Source organism: Heterodontus francisci, chromosome 1 (assembly GCF_036365525.1).
Source record: "Heterodontus francisci isolate sHetFra1 chromosome 1, sHetFra1.hap1, whole genome shotgun sequence".
In the NCBI taxonomy this organism is placed as follows: domain Eukaryota; kingdom Metazoa; phylum Chordata; class Chondrichthyes; order Heterodontiformes; family Heterodontidae; genus Heterodontus; species Heterodontus francisci.
In genome coordinates this window covers 55,706,907-55,727,781 of record NC_090371.1, presented here as the reverse complement: position 1 = coordinate 55,727,781, position 20,875 = coordinate 55,706,907, and the positions used below count along the sequence as shown (strand labels likewise).

At 40.0% G+C, this 20,875-nt stretch overlaps 1 protein-coding gene across 10 annotated transcripts in view; it reads left to right on the top strand.

The window, feature by feature from the left end:
- The first annotated feature begins 270 nt into the window (after positions 1-270).
- The window catches only part of LOC137369501 (transcription factor 4-like), a 648,100-nt gene continuing 627,495 nt past the window's right edge, over positions 271-20,875 (top strand). For 2 of the 10 annotated variants that reach the window (XM_068030794.1, XM_068030762.1), the window contains exons 1-2: positions 2,300-2,391; positions 3,105-3,177. In XM_068030794.1, coding sequence (XP_067886895.1) covers positions 2,320-2,391; positions 3,105-3,177 — 145 coding nt within the window. In that variant the 5' untranslated portion in view covers positions 2,300-2,319. Of the gene's footprint in view, positions 367-528; positions 653-1,483; positions 1,744-2,289; positions 2,392-2,430; positions 2,889-3,104; positions 3,178-20,875 lie in introns of those variants that run through there. The other 8 variants (XM_068030777.1, XM_068030785.1, XM_068030810.1 and 5 more) reach the window with 8 other exon arrangements.

The following is a 20,875-nucleotide window of genomic DNA, read 5'->3' as shown; positions in this document are numbered from 1 at the left end:
TCTTACTGCATGTAAATTGGTTGCATTCAAACCCTCTTCTTGAAGCCAGCCCCCGAGATTTCTCCCTCCAATTCCCGGACTATTCCATCTCGGGCTTCCCTTGCTGCAGAAATATTCTCTCTGGGTTTTTTTTCTCGAGATACATGTGTGAAAACACGTGCCGCCGAGGCGCCGAATCTATGATTGACACAAAGGCGTCCTCCAATCATCAGGCACGGAGGGGAAGACCGCCTCCTTTTGGAATCTGGCGTCAGAATGCATCTGAACCAATGGACGTCGGCGAGGGGTGGGGATTACGGAGCATGCAGACTTGCGTCTGAGAAACCCACTTAACCGGGAAAAAAAATGAGACGAGAGTCTAACCGGGTAAGAGAGAGAGAGAAAAAAATGCAATTTTTTTGAATGGAAGAAAGTAAATAAAAAGTAGGGAAAGGGGGAAATAAAGAGGATCAGCAGAGGTAGCAAAAAAGAGGAAGTGTGTGTGGATGGTTTAAATCTTTATTTCTCTTTAAAAGAATGAATGATCCCATGCAATGTTGCTTGCTGGCTGCAGTGCAATGGGGAGTGAGAAGGGCTTCTGGAGTCTGCTCGCGCGGGGAATCCTCCTCCTTCTCGTGCCCCCGGGATACAATGTTTCGCTTTCATTTGCCTGGTCAGTAACTTTGTAGCTTTTAAGCTGAAACTGGAAACATTGTGTTCCTTCTCCTCGTTATTTTGTAGCTTTTGAATAGTGTCTGCGTTCGTATTGCAGTGTAACTTGTGTGTGCGCGGGTGGGGAAGAAGGAGAACAATTCGATATAATTGCAACCAGAATCTTGCATTTCAAATGTTCTGAAGGGTGGAAAGCTATGATTTCAAGAGGAAGTTTAAAAAAAATTGGACTGGTTTATATTTTGAATGCATTTTGACTCCCATCTAACTCCAGGTTGTGGTTCCTCTTGCTCGTAAATCTCTTGTCTTTGCGCGCAGGTTGTTGTCAGTTCGCCTCGAACAATTCGACTTTTTCACTCATCTGCAAACCCCAGAAAGTTTTTTTTCCTCCCCCTCTCTCTCACACACACACACGCACGCAGGCATAAATACACACACAACATCCCCATCTGAACCATTTTAATCTTTTCTCAGTAAGTGACGCTGTAAATAAATTTCACTTCCATTTTACTTTATTGGGAATTGCCAATTGCATTGCGTTTGTAAAGTAGCCTTATGAGGATTGGAGCTTCAGGTGCTGGCTAGTTACATTGTATCAAGTGGACGATTGTCGCAAGGCAAGAAAAGGTGTAGTGTTCAAATGGGTGGTAATTTGAACACGGAAAAGCAAGTTATTTTGTGGAGGAAGTGCCCTGGTGAGAATATTCAAGTAGGTTTTAATATTTGAAAGTTGCGAGGACCCTCAGGCAGTATCGGAGACAGACAGCGCCGCGTAACGGCAGGTTACAAAAGGTCAAGAGTGTCCCGGATATAGATTGGATACATTGTGGCTTTTTGTAAAATGTCACGATGTTGAAAGTGAGAATAGCAATGTCTCCCTGCAGACTCTGATCTTTTTAAAAACTGTAGGCACTCTCTGCAGAAACTTTAAAAAACGGTATCACCCTCTGCCTCACTATGCTCTTCAGAAAAAAATAATCAAAACAAACAAACGCTGGCCAGAAAAAGCAATCTGTGTTCTCAAAAGTTTGGGATTTTAACATTTTGATCAAAAATACACTTATTTGGATAATCAAAACAAAAGCGATCAAGGTAATTTATTTTTACAGCAAAGATGCCAAAACATGCATTGTTGCAGTAAAAGTTTGGGGGTTTCTGATGCCATTGGATTAGTTGAGAAGTAGTCATGTTGAATGATATTTTATGGGCAGAAAGGTTAAATCTGCGAAGTTTTTGCGTTAAAAGTTGGATATTGTACCCGGTTGAATGGACATCTAAATTATCCACTAGGGAAAATTTTATCGAGGCTTTTTTTGGTTGTGTAGGGATTTTTTTGCACATGTAGTGCTGATGTTTTGTTATTCAGAAAGATGCATATGGTCATTTTGATGAGTGTTTGTTTTGAAGCAAATAGCTTTTAGTATCGAGAGATGTGGAGCCTAGGAGTTTGAGGGGGAATCGATGTCGGATTCATTCATTTTAAGTACCTCCTGTTGCATAATGATGCCGCTAGTACAGTGATTTCGTGTTGTTCGTTTGTGCATTCGTGTGTTTTGCAACTCGAAGTCTGGTGAATTGTTTAAAATCGAGTGCGAAAGAAATAAAACATTAAACTTGGGAATTCGTTTCTGATTTTCCATGTTTCTAGGCTTGTGTAATTTTGTCAAAATGCATCACCAACAGCGAATGGCTGCCTTAGGGACGGACAAAGAGCTGAGCGATTTACTGGATTTCAGTGCGGTAAGAGAACCCATTCATGGCAGGTGGTGAGAAGGCGAGTGCACGGCAAAAGATCTCAAGTATAGCCAGGGGTAGCCGAGAGTAGCGTTGCCAGTTAAAGACAAGTAGCACTTTCCTCTTGGCCTTCCATAATGCTCTGTGTATTTTAGCAATCTATCCACAATAAGAAAACTTCAACCAAAAAAAAAATAAACAAGTCACATAACAGTTCACTCAATTCTAATCCTGCGATGTGCTAACAATTGTTTTTGAAGATCGCGTTTAAATAGGGCACTTCTGAGGTTGCTGGAGGAATATCCTCTTTTGAGAAATGGGTTTCGGAAGTTTGGTCAGGAGAGTAGTGCCAGGCGGAAATATAGCCGGTGGCGATTTCAACCCTTTTTCTTTTTTTGCTGCTTTTCTCGCTCCTTAACGTTTGTGCTCGCAGATAAGTGGCTCGAAGAGTTAATCGGTAATCAAATCCAATACTCGTGAAAAGGGGCGCAGGCGTGTTTATGGTAAGATCTGTGCGAAGAAGTGCCGCGAAACTTCTGCTATCGACTTTGGTTTAATTTTATTTTTTTTAAAAGCCTTATAACTGCTAGTAGTGCAACTCGTTGCCACTACTGTGTTGCGTAAGGAGGGAGATGCTTTTTAAAAGTCTGGGATGGGAATCTGAAGCATTTTGTTGGGCAGTGACTTTTGATAAACAATTTTTATTTTATTTCTTGTAGATGTTTTCACCGCCTGTGAGTAGTGGGAAGAATGGACCAACCTCCCTGGGAAGTGGCCATTTCGGGGGCTCAAGTATGTAAATCATTGCTTTGGTGTTTATATAATAAAACAGATCTGTTTGTATGTTTCCGGGGTTTTTGGCTTTCTTTCCGAGGAATCCATATCGATTCGAGTCAAGCACATTTTGGCTCAACTTACCAGGACACTTTCTAACCTGTCTTGTAATAGCAGTTTGAAGTAGCTCGCTTTTAAACGGGATAATCTTGCATCAGAACCAACGCTGTTTCGTTACAAGATTAACACGAGTCGAACTTTACTGATTTGGTCCATCGTCCAGTATCGAGAATTAATTTAGATTTTTTTTAACAAGCTAAGATATGAAGGGTTAGTTCGACCTTTGATTAAAAATACCTTTGCTTTCAATTACTGCAGCCGTTTCGTTAGCATTGAATGCATGTGTTGCTTGATTTAGTTGAAAATTTGGTGGTGAGTTAGGGGTGGATAGGAAGGCTACCTGTCTACTACAGGTACTTTGTGTGTGAATGCTACAAAGTAAATTAATGTGCAAGTCGATTGATTTCAGATCATTTGTTACAAGGCTAGTATGAATAGTTCAAAACTATTTAGAACATTTAAAACTCCTATGCTAATAGGATCTAGGTTTTTATAAATGGTAACTGAATTTTAGAAAATCAACTCTTTATAAATAAAGTCTTGTTAAGAACACCTGCTATTTAGAAATTCGTTGTAGTTGTAAAGGTTGCATGAACATACTTAAAATTCTGAGGAATCCCTTCAGTTTATTTTGAATGAAAGGAATCATTGTCAGGCCGTAAGTAGAATTTTGTTTAGGTAGAATTTTTTGTAAAGTATACATTTTTAATACAAAATGTTATTTTTTAACCACAAGCTAATTGTAACACTTACATTGCTGGATATATTAATTTCTTGGATGATTGAAAATGTGTACTTGTTTATGGTATATACTGTGTTTCATAAGGCATTTGTTTCTCTCCAGGAATCAATGTATTGTTAGCAAAGCTAAATAAAGTTTTGAAGTGGGAGAGGAAGAAACAGCTGGGATGAGTTGTTGCTAATATATTAAAATGTTTTTTAATGTATAAAAGGAAGAAACTTCAGAGAAAAAATCTGATTTGCATATTCAAATATCAGAATTTGAAAGCTACCTTGAAGAAAGAATCATGTAGGCATTTGAGATATGTTAACTAACATCAGTTTATAGGCAATTTAGTGATTTTTGTTTTTTTTTGCCCAGATAGCAGCAGGAGACGCACAGATTTTTTGACCCTCTCCCCTCTTTAATTTGCAGTGTAGGAATTGTACATGTTTTTAATAGTTGTCAGCAATTAATTTAAAAATGTGCATCAAATTAAAATATAGTTGCAGTTGGATGGCATATATTCAGTTTGTGTAAAGGCAGCTGAAAACAACAGCATTTTCAGTTTTGATATATTGTAGCACTTTGTTTTTAATGTGTAAAATTGTAATGTAGGTCTGTATTCAGATTTGTGCTAAAATGAAAAGAGGCCTCTCAATTTCTGCAATTACTTCATGTGAAATAATTTTCTGTGGAAAAAGTTGTGATTTTAGTGTAGCACCTTTTGCAAATAGTTCATTCTCTCTCTCCTCCCCCCTCCCCCCCCTCTCCAAGATTCTTAGCAAAATGATGAATGGTTGGTTGTTTTTCTGAAATTGGCAAGTTAATTCAGATTCTGGATAAAGTTTCTTTAAAATGTATAGGAATGTTGTGTGTATTGTGAATGCTATGTAGAATTTTGTAATCAGCGGGTTTTGGTATGGCTTAGTAATTTATTAATGTGCCGGATCTGATGTAAACAATATTTAAAAGGTATCCAACTCCAATTGTTAGGTTTGTGAATTATTAGGACTTTCTTTACATAAACGGAATAAAAATGTAGAGATATTTGATAAGGACTCAGGTTTATGCATCATTCAAACTATGTTCTCTTCCCCCTGCCACCCTTACTCTCTGCTCAATACTCAGGACATGTAAACAGTTAAGTTGTGACTTGAATCTTATTTTTCCTGAACTGCATTGTTTGTGTGTTTAAAAAAAATCGAAGCTGTGAGGAGAGGAGGATGATGATGCAGTGAGTTTCCTCTGGCTAGGACAGGTGTATATTCCTTCATGGATGTATGGTTTTCTCGGACAGGTGAAATAAAACACAAAATTTACTCTTCCATGCCAAACTCATTTACATCTAAAATCTTGTGCACCCATGTTACTGAGGCATTTTCTGCCCTTGCAGATCTTTGTATTTTTACAAATAGCAGTTGCATTTTCTGGAAGACCAGTACTCAGTCATATTTCAAACTCTTGTGTTAGTATCATGTAAATTGCTCTTTTAAAGCTAATGGACGATTTCTTACTCTGGTTTCAGAAGGAATGAATTTTTTTGATGCACATTTTACATTTTCTTATTCAAATATATTAAATGGGAAAAACTTCATAAAACATGCATTTTGGGGATATTTCCCTATAAATGTGATTCCTGATAGATAGAGATATCTTTCTAACTGATAAATTTTCAGTCTTTTCCTTGGCAGCCATTCCCTTACACTTGTTCTTTCTGAGTGGAGAGGGATGCTGATGGTTCCTGTTAAATGAATGACTTGTAACAATGTATTTTTTTTATTTTTGCCTGGTTGTCTGAAATCAACAGGAGCAAATGTGAAAATATTTGTTACCTGTGTGCATTATAAGACAATATCCGATATTTTATTTAGATTACTGTTGTAGCTTAAATTTGTTATATTCTCATTGAAAGGTATGAGTAAAATATAAAGTAAGAACTGGAACCATGCTGATTGTGTGGAAGAGTAATTGATTTGTAGCTGCATTGTAGTTCAATATGTAATGACAATGTTGAAATAAAACTCAAGGTAATGTATTCAATTAGAAGGAATAATTACAATGGATCTTGCTAAATTTCATACTTTTTGAAATTGTTTGGAAATATTTTTAGTATATTTCTTCAGTAGATTTTCAGTTTGAGATTGATATTTTCTCCCTTTAATGAAAGCATAGCATTTGTTTCATTTCAGAATATTAGTTTTTCTTTCTAAATTGCAGTCTGTTTGTCAGCTGAATTTATCCATTTTCAGGAAGTGTCATAATATTGTGTAAGTGAAATGTCCCATTACAATGTTCTTGGCCAATGGTCACACCATCTTTATAGTATCCAGATATGTCTTAGAAAAAGAACAAATAATGAAAACCTATAACATCAAATAACATTTTTAAGAAATAATATTTTTTGCATGTTCAAATAGTTCAATTGTGGAATATCTAAGTTATTAAAATTACATTTGGAAGGTTATACAAAATATTATTAATCTGTTCAACTTTTGTATGGGAATAGTCTTATTTTCAGTAATCTTTTTTTAAAGTGTTGATGCCTGAGCACCTCTACAGTCAGGGTGAAATTGAGTAATTCCAAGGGGCAAGGTGGCTCACTGTTCCTGGATTGTTGTACTGTAAACATAAAAGTCAGGCTGGAAGATTTGGCAGGCCCCAAGCATCAATTGTATGAGCAATAGCATAGAACGGTGTTTGGGTAGCCCACAGCATTTTATTTTTGTATTTCAAAGGTTCTTAAGGCAGTATTTGGACTGGTGGGTTGAATGTTCCAATTTAATTGCAATAAAAAAAAACCTCCAAGATGTTTTATACACATTGACTTAACTTTCAAACTGTTTTATTTTTATGCAGTTATAGAGATGTGTTTACTATTTTGTGTCCTAAATAAGTGAGATGTCATAATATATTGATTTGTTGGTGCTCAGGCATGTAACCAAACATTTTGTAATACAGTGAACACAGACATCCTTCATTATTTTCAGCATCTTGTGGGAAATATCTAAATTAGAGATCTACCACAGTTTTGAAGATATTTGTCTCTATAGAGGGAAAGTCTATCCACCCTCATTTTCTTGACCCTGGAACATGCTTTCAGTTGTGCCATTCTGGCTTTTGGCTGATGAAAAAGCTTGTCTGACAGCTTTTTGGCTAACCCCTGATATGAGGAACACCATTAATCATGTCTCTTTTTTTTTTTCCCTGTCTCGGAAACGTAACCTCTTTTGTCCAAGTAAGAAGGCTTTGTTGTAATATTTTATGTTGATACATCAAAATTAGCATACTTAGCATGGTCTATGTTGACAATTCTGGAGTGTTGAGTGTGGGTGAACAGAGGGTAGAGGGTAGACAAAAACTGCCTTTGCCTTTTAGAAATCCTGAGTTGAAATTGATGTAATTCAGTTATGTTTCAAGGCCAGTATTTCAGTTCTTTAAAAGAAATAAAGAATATTAAAATTGAAAATCCAGGTTACAGTTAACCAATAACTGCAATGAAGAAGTTAATGGCATGAATGTGGTAATTTGATTTGGTATGTATTCTTTTCCTGCATTGGATTATTGCCTGATTTGAATTATTTTGTTAAATACATGGCTTGGTTAAGCAAAGCCAAACTGGCCTGAGCATTGCTAATAATTAGATGCTGCAGTTACTCCCCTCTCTCGCGCTCCATAAAAACAGAATGTTTACAAGAACCAATGGTGTTGAGACTTTGTCTCTTTCCATGGTGACAGGCATTTGATTGGAGTTCTGTGCCAAATGAATGGAATAGTGGATGACTTGGTTTCTCCCTTTTCCATTCTATTCTGAAAAACGAAACACAAGCATACATCACTCACTTATTTGCTGCTCTATATATGTACTTTGTATTTGAGAGGAAGGAGTAATAGTATTGTTAATATAATTACTTTTGTTTACTGCATTGTCTTGGCATTTTTAAATGGTCAATGTTAGTTTCTGTCATGTCAAAGTTGATTCCTAATTATTTGGCTAAAATGCCCGGCTCTCTTTTTCAAAGTGATTAGCCATATAGACAGATGGATTACTATTCATTCTTTCTGATGGGGTTTGGCTTTTGAATGGCGATCTATTGTTAGAGTATTTTTTAATTGCTGGTTAGAAAAATAATTTCGTAAATGCCAATTCTGTGTAATTTAACAAAAAACTAGAAGCAGCAGGAAACAAAACTTGTTGAGCTACTGCAGTTGCACTCATTGGAGGGCAGTAGTATCGGTGTAAGTGGTGGTGTGTGACATTTGCACTTTTTCTGTGTCTTTCATGTTGATATTTTCACAGTTGATTTTGGCATCTTTCACAATTGTGCTGAAAGATCAGTGCAATATTCCTTTAGATCGTTTACTCATTTGCTTTTTTGTGAGCATGTTTTTTTTTAATCAGTTAGTTGTGTTCCTTGAGCTTTTTTTTTTAAGAAGCCCTTTTTAATTTAACACTGGCTTCTTGCACGTTTGCTGGCAACTTTTATCTTCTAGTAAGGATGTGTGAACCATTTGGATTGGACTTGACTTGCTTTTAAGGTAAAAATCCTTTGATGTTTCCTTTGATCTTTTCAGCTTGTAAAGAACTGTATATGGTAACATTTAAACTAAAGTAGCACTGTTTTGCTATATCCGGGTCTTTTCTCTTGCTAATGTTTCATAAATTCCCCCTCTTTTAACCTCTGCTCTATTCAAAGTTACAGTTTGGACCGGTGTGCATTTATTTGAGGTATATGATGCCTTACCCCAGAGGCTTTTCTTCATGTCCTCATTTGTTGTTTGAGGACTTTCAGCGGTAATCATAGCACCCGCGTTTCTCATTATTCTGAGATCACGTAAACTGCCCCATCCAAACACCATGCTTGCCCCTGCTGAAATCAGTGTATTTGAATCTTCTCCAATTGTTCAGTGGAATAGTTATTTACATATTTCTTAAAGACAGCAAATTGACTTGTCTTCAGGAAAATGAAAATTCTGATTCCATAGAACATAGAACATTAAAATGAAATAATGCAAACTGCCTGTAATTAAATTATGTCCTAAAAACATGCTTATCTGTTTTTTATTTCCTCTCCTCCACTTTCAGTAATGTTGACTGAGTAGTTGTGTAAAAGTTTTTTTTTGAGGGGAACAAAAGAGAATTGGAATATATAATAAAGTTTAAAGTTGGATAAAATCTTTTAAAAACACAGCCAAAGGACAACATGTACGGGTTAGCAGGAGCAGCAGTATTGCTCTTAATCTATGCGATATAGATGTTTTCTTGGAAACATTTGTGGCACTCTGGTGGAAAATTATTACACATTGGTAGAATTATTCATAAAGAATAAAGAAAGAAATGCTGAGAGCTGGTGGAAAGAATATTCTTTTAAGGACCCTCTCCTAAAAATTGAATGATGCAGTGCATTTATTATTTATAGAGATATTTCTTTGAAGTTTTATGATATTTTTTTCTCCTCTGCTCCTGAAGGCAGAGATGTGTGCAGAGAATTGGTTCTGCTGGTGCTGGCCATCTTCTGGTATTTGTCTTTCTTTATGTGCGAGCTTGGTTAGTGAATGTTGGCCCAATTCTGTCTACACTTGACATCATCGGGTGCCCTTTCCAACATCAGTGGACAGTGGTGGGAATCCTGGTTGATTTTTCTTTTCCTTTCCTTTAGTCAATTGATTGTGTAACTTTGCGCACAAACTTGAGTCTTTTGAGGTATGTGCACACTATGTTGAATATTGCATTGATCCACCTTTTTGGGGGTTGCTCAGTGATGGACTGAGGGCTTTCAAACTAATACTTTAAATTAATGGATGTTGGTATATAGTTAGTGACACTAAATGGGCAGCACAGTGGTGCAGTGGTTAGCACCACAGCCTCACAGCTCCAGTGACCCGGGTTCAATTCTGGGTACTGCCTGTGTGGAGTTTGCAAGTTCTCCCTGTGTTTGCATGGGTTTTCTCCGGGTGCTCCGGTTTCCTCCCACAAGCCAAAAGACTTGCAGGTTGATAGGTAAATTGGCCATTAGCAATTGCCCCTAGTATAGGTATGTGGTAGGGAAATATAGGGACAGGTGGGGATGTGGTAGGAATATGGAATTAGTGCAGGATTCGTATAAATGGGTGGTTGATGGTCAGCACAGACCCGAAGGGCCTGTTTCAGTGCTGTATCTCTAAACTAAACTAAACACTCTTTTGATATTGTTGTCCAAGCAATAAACAAGGCATTGTAATGGACTTAGAGCTGGGTTTGTCCAGCGTTTTGTCTTGAGTCTCATAGGTGAATGCTAGCAGTGGGGGCTCCATATAACGTTTACATTAAGTGTGGTAACTTCTAAGGATGGCCCTTTCTGAACCGATGAAGTATGAACAGGACAAACCAGGAAATAATAAATTTTAAACTGGAATAAAATTGTGTTGTCTGGGCTTCAAGAGCCTAACTACCAGGGCTGAGAAGTCATATGTGGCCCGAGAACCATAGATTCAGTTGCACGGGTCTGAAGGGGCTCTTATAGAGTTTGTTTGGCTGGTTTTATCGAATATGAAATTTGATGCTTCCCTCCCCTGCATCCCTCAAAAACACAATTATCTTAAAGGTTGTGCTTTGTTAATGCACATTTTTCTGTTTATGGGGGGAACTCTTTAGTCTTAGATTGGTAACTAGAAGCAGCACTTTTTTTGTTTTTGCTTCTGTATCAGCTGTGGCTCAGTGGTAGGACTCTCGCCTCGGAATTACAAAGTTGTCATTTCAAGATCCACTTCAGGGCATTGTGCACATAATCTAGGCTGACACTTCAGTCCAGTGCTGAAAAGGTGCTCTTGGATGGCTGCTCATTTGGACATAAAAGATCCCATAGCAGTATTCAACGAACACCAGTGGAATTTCTCATGGGGTCTTGGCCAACGTTTATCTCTCAACCAACACCACTAAAACATAATTATCTCTGCTTACTGTGTCCACATTGCATTCGTGACCACACTTCAAAACTAATTCATTGGCTGTGAAGCACTTTGGGTTTTCCTGAAGACTTGAAGGGCTCTATCTAAATACAAGAACAAAGAACAGTACAGCACAGGAACAGGCCATTCGGCCCTCCAAGCCTGCGCCGATCTTGATGCCTGCCGAAACTAACACCTGCACTTCCGGGGCCCATATCCCTCTATTCCCATCCTATTCATATATTTGTCAAGATGTCTCTTAAACGTCGCTATCGTATCTGCTTCCACCACCTCCCCTGGCAGCAAGTTCCAGGCACTCGCCACCCTCTGTGTTTTTAAAAAAAAAACTTGCCTCGCACATCCCCTCTAAACTTTGCCCCTCGCACCTTAAAACTATGTCCCTTAGTAACTGACTCTTACACGCTGGGAAAAAGCTTCTGACTATCCACTCTGTCCATGCCGCTCATAACTTTGTAAACCTCTATCATATCGCTCCTCCACCTCCGTCGTTCCAGTGAAAACAATCCGAGTTTTTCCAACCTCTCCTCATAGCTAATGCCCTCCAGACCAGGCAACATCCTGGTAAACCTCTTCTGTACCCTCTCCAAAGCCTCCACGTCGTTCTGGTAGTGTCACGACCAGAATTGCACGCAATATTCTAAGTGTGGCCTAACTAAGGTTCTGTACAGCTGCAACATGACTTGCCAATTTTTATACTCTTTGCCCCGACCGATGAAGGCAAGCATGCCGAATGCCTTCTTGACTACCTTATCCACCTGTGTTGCCACTTTCAGTGACCTGTGGACCTGTACGCCCATATCTCTCTGCCTGTCAATACTCCTAAGGGTTCTGCCATTTACTGTATACCTCCCACCTGCATTAGACCTTCCAAAATGCATTACCTCACATTTGTCCGGATTAAACTCCATCTGCCATTTCTCCGCCCAAGTCTCCAACCGATCTATATCCTGCTGTATCCTCTGACAATCCTCATCATTATCCGCAACTCCACCAACCTTTGTGTCGTCCGCAAACTTACTAATCAGACCAGCTACCTTTTCCTCCAAATCATTTATATATACTACAAGCAGCAAAGATCCCTGCGGAACACCACTAGTCACATCCCTCCATTCAGATAAACACCCATCCACTGTTACCCTCTGTCTTCTGTGACAGAGCCAGTTCTGTATCCATCTTGCCAGCTCACCTCTGATCCCGTGTGACTTCACCTTTTGCATCAGTCTGCCATGCGGGACCTTGTCAAAGGCTTTACTAAAGTCCATATAGACAACATCCACCGCCCTTCCCATATCAATCATCTTCGTCACTTCCTCAAAAAACTCAATCAAATTAGTAAGACACGACCTCCCCTTCACAAAACCATGCTGTCTCTCGCTAATAAGTTTGTTTGTTTCCAAATGGGAGTAAATCCTGTCCCGAAGAATCCTCTCTAATAGTTTCCTTACCACTGACGTAAGGCTCACCGGCCTATAATTTCCTGGATTATCCTTGCCACCCTTCTTAAACAAAGGAACGACATTGGCTGTTCTCCAGTCCTCCGGGACCTCACCTGTAGCCAATGAGGATGCAAAGATTTCTGTCAAGGCCCCAGCAATTTCTTCCCTTGCCTCCCTCAGTATTCTAGGGTAGATCCCATCAGACCCTGGGGACTTATCTACCTTAATGCTTTGCAAGACACCCAACGCCACCTCCATTTTGTTAATGAGATGACTGAGACTATCTGCACTCCCTTCCCTAGGCTCCACCAAGTCCTTCTCCTTGGTGAATACTGATACAAATTACTCATTTAGCACCTCGCCTATTTCCTCTGCTCCACACTTAGATTCCCATCTCTGTCCTTGAGTGGGCCAACCCTTTCCCTGGTTACCCTCTTGCTCTTTATATATGTATAAAAAGCCTTGGGATTTTCCTTAATCCTGTTTGCCAATGATTTTTCATGACCCCTTTTAGCCCTCCTAACTCCTTGCTTAAGTTCCTTCCTATTGTCTTTATATTCCTCAAGTGCTTCATCTGTTCCTAGCCTTCCAGCCCTTACAAATGCTTCCTTTTTCTTTTTTGACTAGGCTTACAATATCCCGTGTTATCCAAGCTTCCTGAAACTTGCCAAACTTGTCTTTCTTCCTCACAGGAACATGCTGGTCATGGATTCTAATCAGCTGACGTTTGAAAGACTCCCACATGTCAGATGTTGATTTTACCCTCAAACAGCCGCCCCCAATCTAAATTCTTCAGTTCCTGCCTAATATTGTTATAATTAGCCTTCCCCCAATTTAGCACCTTCACCCGAGGACTACTCTTATCCTTATCCACAAGTACCTTAAAACTGATGGAATTATGGTCACTGCTCCCGAAATGCTCCCCCACTGAAACTTCGACCACCTGGTCGGGCTCATTCCCCAATACAAGACGTTCTTTGTATAATAGAGACAAGGTAGTATTTCTATGGGAAACCTTCGTTGTATCTGGACTCTAAATCTGCCTGATGACAGCTTGATGGAATCTGCGGTTATCAGATGTTGACCTGTAGTGAATGAACACCCAGAAAATTGGAGATGGTAGGAATACTTTGCTTTTTGTTTCTGGTCATTGCACATTGATTTCCACCCCCCCCCCCCCCCCCCCCCCCCACCGCCCCCCGAAGTTTTAAAATAATTATTCGGATAACCTCCCTCCCCTGCCCACTTCCCCCCCCACCCACCATGTGAAATGTTTCCAAAAACCAGCTGCTGTTGAGATATAACTTTTTTTTTTCTTGCTTCCACCCTCTGCAAAAAACAACATTGCTCCTGATTGCTATATACTGAATGCCACTAGAAATTATGTGCACATGGATGCTGGATGAGGATTGGTTTGAGCTAAGTCATGATGATCTTTGAATCAAATCTGCACTCACTCTTTAACTTCACTCATGAATAATGAGCACGTGAGGGTGGGCAGCATTGATGGTACTGTCACATATCATGAGTTTGATTTCAAGAGTGGAGGAAGAAAAACCATTTCTGCCCGCATGAAAGACCCAAGATCATCTCTTTTTGGTTTGACAGTTTTGTCACAAAACTGTTGATGTATTTGTCCCAGCAAATTAGAGAATGAAAATATTTATCACAAATAAAGTCTAAGCCAAACTAATGCCATTATTTTTACTTTAAGAACGACTTGCATTTATGTAGTGCCTTTCACAACCTTGGGATGTTCCAAAGTGCTTTTACAGCCAATGAAGTGTAGTCACAATTGAACTGTCGGAAATGCAGCAGCCAATTTGTGCACAGCAAGCTCCCATTAACAGCAATTTGGTAGTTACCAGGTAATCTGTTTGTGATGTTGATTTGAGGGAATAATATTGGCTCGGGCGCTGGGGTAAACTCCACTGCTCTTCAAAATTTTGCTATGGGATCCTTTGCGTTCATCTTGGAGAGCAGGCAGGGCTTCGGTTTAATGTCTTGTCCAAAAGGTGGCACTTCTGATAGTACTGCGGTGCCAACCTAGATTTCTTTGCTCAAGCCTGTGGAGTGGGGCTTGAACCCAGAATGTACTGACTTGGTGAATTTAAAATGTGCCACGTCAAAAAGATAAGTTCAGATGAGGACCATTCAGCTTGGTTGGCTCATCCTTCTATTAAGAACCTCTGGTTTTGTTATAACAGCATTCAGCTGCCTATTTAATAAGTCAAGGGTTATTACCAAACCAGAAGTACATTTCAGAACGATTCACTCTTATGTGGCCAAGTGCATCTTGACATCAATCCTGAACTAGCCTTTTAATAGTTTGTAATTATGTCTCCTTGTTCCTGTAGTTAAGATTTGATTTGAAATAATGCTCCCTCAATCTTTTCTGTTCCATATAATACTTGCCTACCTCCTAAGGTTCCTTTTCCGTCTCCTTTTAAGATGGAGGAGCATAAGCCTAACCTTGACTCGTAACTCTTTCATCTTGATGCTATGGACTTGTAAGGAGTGATTTTGAGTCTGTGCTGCTGATGAAAAGGCTCACCTGAATCATGGCCGAATTTCCAATTTGCACTTCTGTCAGGCAAAGCTGCTTGCTGCTGGTGTGGACTCAAGTTGCCCCATACTCGACTGATATGGCAGTATAGACTGCTTTGTTTGCTGCTTTAGAATGAGTGGACTTGCTAAACTGTTAACCATCCAGGGCAAAGCAGCCCACATGATCGACACCTCATCTACCAGCCTAAACATCCACTCCCTTTCTCATTGGCATCCTGTAGTGTGTACGATCTACAGGATGCACTGCAGCAACTTGCCAAGGGTTCTTTGGCAGCATCTTCAAAACCCGCAACCTCCACTACCTAGAAGGACAAGGACAGCAGGCACATGGTACACCATCACCTCCACGTGTCCCTACAAGTCACACTATCCTAACATGGACATGTATTGCCATTCCTTCATTGTCAGTGGGTCAAAATCTTGGAGCTCCCTATTTAACAGTGATTGGAGCACCTTCAGCATACAGATTGCAATGGTTTAGTTGGTACCTCACCATCTCGAGGAAGCTAGAATGGGCTATAAATGTTGGTCTTACCACTGCCTCAATTCTAAGAATGATTTAAAGCAATCTATGTTCACTCATCTTTCCTTCACTTCCATTGAATAATTTATCTTGTGTTGGATCTCATCTACCATAATATTGTCTAGGTTCTTCTGTAGTTCCTTGGCTATCCCATTAGATGCAACGGCACTCCTTCATTCTCAAATTTAGTATCATCTATAAATTTGACTAATTTGCATTACATTTCTGAATCCAGATTATTTATGTAAATGATCAAAAATCTCTCTTTTGTATCTTTTTAATGGTGTGACTGTCTCACTACATTAATTCTTAGCAATGACTGATTTTTCAATACCAAAATTCTCCAAGGCTTTGGCCCAAAAGTTGCCATGCCAGTTAATTAGATTTTCTGCAGATGTTTCATTTGTCTATTGGTGAACTTTTAAGCTTTCAATTTCAGCTGTGGGGAGCACAAATCAAGCATAGCGGGAGGGAAAGGAAAGCAAAATTGAATGGTGACTGTTCACCAGTTTGTGCGTCAATACATGGTGACTGGAGGAGATGCATGAACTTGGGAGGGATGCGCAAGGTGAAAGAGAATCCATGACCTTGAATGGGTGAGGAGGGATTGGTTTACTTTCACAGTAGTGTTTTTGGTTAATATAAGATCATACTATAATTGTTTGCACTATACATAGTTGGTGTGCAGTGGTTGCAAAAACTAAATATGCAAATGTACCCTAGTGTTTTTTTTATTCCTGGGAATGGAAACTGAAACTGAAGCCATTAATTTTTTTTTAAAGCAATCTTCTGCAGCTCTCCATGGACAGGAAAAGGCTGAGGTTTTGGGGGTCTTTGTTCTAACATTAACTTGGCAGTTGGGAAGGTGTAGATTTGATTTTAAAAAGCACAATTAAATCAGATTTCCATGCACCTACTCCTAGATTTAAGTGGTTATTTAAGTTGTCCAAAGCAGACAATTTATTAATTTACTTAGTGATTCAGCCAATTACAAAAGGTTATTTCCGTTTGGAGTTGCAGTGCGGTAGGTCACTATTAAATTCTATTTTATGTTGCTGATTTTTACAGTTATGTAATGGGTAATTTCCAGATGAGTTTTCTTTTTAAATAAATTTTGCTGTGCTGTTCATTCACACTTGTGCATCTGGGATAAAAGCCCTTGCTGGTTCTGATCTTACAGATGGGTTACAGTCTTGTATCGGTCAATGCATTAGCAAACATATATCAGTGTCTAGACTGGTTTTAACCAAGGAAACTTCTCAATGGTGAGTCATATTAGTTCAAATTTAATAATCCTGTTTCATGAATATGCTTAGTATAGATCAGAGAGGGCTTTACATTTCCTTTTTTGGGCTTTCTTCTCCCAAAGTGAAGGTAATTCATATTTCCTTGCCTCTGTTGACATGCTAAACAGGGATTTTATGTTCCAAAGATCAATAAAAGTTGGTTATTTTGACAAATAATATGTCCTTGAATGTGCTATTGCTTTTGTAGATGGCATCACCCATTTAAAAAAAAAAAGAAAGTCCTCTATTTTTATTGTAGGCACAAAAATGTTCACTTCAGGTCATGGCCATGTCTGTTTTTATTCTTCGTACTGCAGTTGAACTACTTTGATATTCTTCCAGCACTTACTCCCATTGTGCAGTATCTCCTACAAATGGCAGTCGCATCAACATAAAACTGTCGGACCTTTTTAGACTGTCTGTCTGAGGGGGAAGATCTGCTATTCACTAGGTCTTCCTTGCTGCAGCTAGTCTTTCTTGAGATGAATAAATGCAGCGATGCCATGACATCATTGCGCACAAATGTCTTCATTATCTCTTTGGTATTGAGTTGCCTACTGTGCAGCTGTGTTATAGAAAGCATGGCTGTATGTTGCAAAACTAAATATGGGGGAGTGGCTCAATTAGCTTGCTCTCCCAAGACCTGGGCTGCAATGTTGCCCCTAGGATGTTGGTCAATCAGCAGTAATTGTATGGAAGTTTTGTGCTATTTGAACTGTGGGGGGGGGGGAAATATTCAGTACATTACAATATTTATCTTTCCCTTAATTGTGTCTCTCTAGAGAGAAGATTTTCAGCTGCATAAAACTGGGATGAAGTGTAAATGGTTATATGGCTTGCGCTAGTTTTGCTGCTGGTGAGAGAAATTTCAGATGAAGTGGGAGCATCACCTAAGAGTGTTGGCATAACAATGTACATTGGCATAATTGCAAATTTTCTTGAAGCCTGTTGGTACCAATATGCTGCACAAGCCTAGTGACAATACTGTAAGCAAAACAGTAAAATCATGTTCAACTGGCAGCTGCCAATTTTTCTAAAGTCTTTTTGATTCCCACAAAGACTGGGATTTGTTATTTGTGTGGTAATTTTTTTTTTTGCTGAAGAAAATGCCTTTAGACTAAAGGTTTCAAATTCTATTAGCTTGGCATTAAAATCGTCATTATTTTTTAAAAAATTCGTTCATGGGATGTGGGTGTTGCTGGCTAGGCCAGCATTTATTGCCCATCCATAATTCCCCTTGATAAAGTAGTGGTGAGCTGCCGCCTTGAACTGCTGCAGTCCTTAGGGTGTAGGTACACTAACAGTGCTGTTAGGAAGGAGTTGCAGGATTTTGACCCAGCGACAATGAAGGAACAGCAATATAGTTCCAATTCAGGATGGTGTGTGGCTTGGAGGGGAACTTGCAGGTGGTGGTGTTTACGTGCATCTTCTGCTGTTGTCCTTCTAGGTGGTAGAGGTCACGGGTTTGGAAGGTGCTATTGAAGGAATCTTGTTGAGTTGCTGCAGTGCATCTTGTAGATGGCACACACTGCTGCCATTGTGCGTCTGTGATGGAAGGAGTGAGTGTTGAAGATGGTGGATGGGGTGCCAATCAAGCGGGCTGCTTTGTCCTGGATGGTGTCGAGCTTCCTGAGCAGTGGTGGAGTTGCAGCCAACCAGGCAAGTGGCGAGTATTCCATCGCACCCCTGACTTGTGCCTTGTAGATGGTAGGTGAGTCATTTGCCGCAGAATTCCCAGCCTCTGACCTATTCTTATAGCCACAGCATTTATATGGCTGGTCCAGTTCAGTTTCTGGTCGGTGGTAACCCCCAGGATGTTAATGGGAGATTCACCGAGATGGTTGGATTGTCTCCTGTTTGAGATGGTCATTGCCCGCCACTTTTGTGGCGCGAATGTAACTTGCCACTTATCAGCCCAAGCCTGAATGTTGTCCAGGTCTTGTTGCATGTGGACATGGGCTGCTTCAGTATCTGAGGAGCCGTGAATGGTGCTGAACATTTCGCAATCATCAGTGAACATCCCCACTTCTTCTGACCTTATGATGGAGGGAAGATGCAGCAGCTGAAGTTGGTTGGGCCTCGGACACTATCCTGAGGAACTCCTGTTGTAATGTCCTGGGACTGAGATGATTGACCTGCAACAACCACAACAATCTTCCTTTGTGCTGGGTATGAGTCCAACCAGCACCTGTGATTCCTCTTGACTCCAGTTTTGCTACGGCTCCTTGTTGCTATGCTTGGTCAAATGCTTCCTTGATGTAAAGGGTAGTCACTCGCCTCACCTCTGGAGTTCAGTTCTTTTGTCCATGTTTGGACCAAGGCTGTAATAAGGTCTGGAGTTGAGTGGATTTGGTGGAATCCAAACTGAGCGTCAGTGAGCAGTTTATTGCTGAGCAAGTGCTGCTTGATAGCACTGTCGATGACCCCTTTCATCACTTTGCTGATCGAGAGTAGAGTGATAGGGTGGTAATTGGCCGGGTTGTATTTGTCCTGCTTTTTGTGCACAGGACATACCTGGGCAATTTTCCACATTGCTGGATAGATGCCACTGTTGTAGCTGTACTTGAACAGCTTGGCTAGTTGCTGAACCTCTTAATGTTATAAATTCAGAAATGTTACAGTAAAGCTGCATGTGCCTTTTTTAAAACAATTACTGTATTTATATTCAAATTGCTCCTTAAGCTGATAAGTTCATGTGGCAGATATTCACACTGGAGACCTTGTAATTTTCATGGCTGGTCTATAATTAGATGTATTTTCTAAGTATAATTTTGAAGAGGAAAAATTCACAACATTTGGGAAAATGCTTTTACAGCTTCAGTGTGTTTCTGTTAATGGTATAATTTAATTTTTTGTAGGCAATTTTGTGTTTCAGCAAAAAGAATTCCTTAAACAGCACCTCCTTTTTTGTTTTGCTATTGGTTTCCTCCCCTTGCTGTAGGGCCTGAACAAATTTACATTTATTGTGAGCTGTCTTCTGAATTCTTTATGGGAAAATTTGCACCAAACTGAGTTTGAATGGATTAATGATGTAGTGTTTATGAAAATGCACAGCCTGACCTGAGCCTTTTTTTTTTTGGTTCTCCACTGTGGCCCTGCCACTGGTCTTTTGCACAAGTTCCTCAGTGAGGCCTACTCAGCATGAGCGAAACTTAACAAAAATGCTGCAAGTACACAGCATCGACACTCTGTCAGGACTGACAATTGCAGGCTGGAGGACAGCGAATGCGGTACCATTATTCAAGAAGGGTAGCAGGGATAAACCAGGTAATTCGAGGCCAATGAGTCTTAACATCAGTGGTAGGGAAACTATTGGAAAAAATTCTAAAGACAGGATTAATCTCCACTTAGAGAGGCAGGAATTAATCAAGGGTAGTCAGCATAGCTTTGTCAGGAGGAGATCATGCCTAACAAATTTGATTGAATTTTTCAAGGAGGTGACTAGGTGTGTAGATGAGGGTAAAGCAGTTGATGTAGTCTACATGGACTTCAGTAAGGCTTTTGATGAGGTCCCACATGGGAGATTGGTTAAGAAGGTAAGCGCCCATGGGATCCAGGGCAATTTGGATCCAAAATTGGCTTAGTGGCAGGAGGCAGAGGGTGATGGTCGAGGTTGTTTTTGTGATTGGACGCTTGTGACCAGTGGTGTACCGCAGGGATCGGTGCTGGGACCCTTGCTGTTTGTCGTGTACATTAATGATTTAGACATGAATATAGGAGGTATGGTAAGTTCGCAGATGACATGCAAATTGGTGGTGTCGTAAATAGTGAGGAGGAAAGCCTTGGATTACAGGATGATATAGATGGGCTGGTAAGATGGGCAGAGCAGTGGCAAATGGAATTTAATCCTGAGAAGTGTAAGGTGATGCACTTTGGGAGGACTAACAAGGCAAGGAAATAGACAATGGATGGTAGGACCCTAGGAAGTAGAGGGTCAGAGGGACCTTGGTGTACTAGTCCATAGATCACTGAAGGCAGCAGCACAGGTGGTTAGGAAGGCAGACGGGATACTTCCCTTTATTAGCCAAGGCATAGAATATAAGAGCAGGGAGGTTATGATGGAGCTGTATAAAGCGCTAGTTAGGCCACAGCTGGAGTACTGTGTGCAATTCTG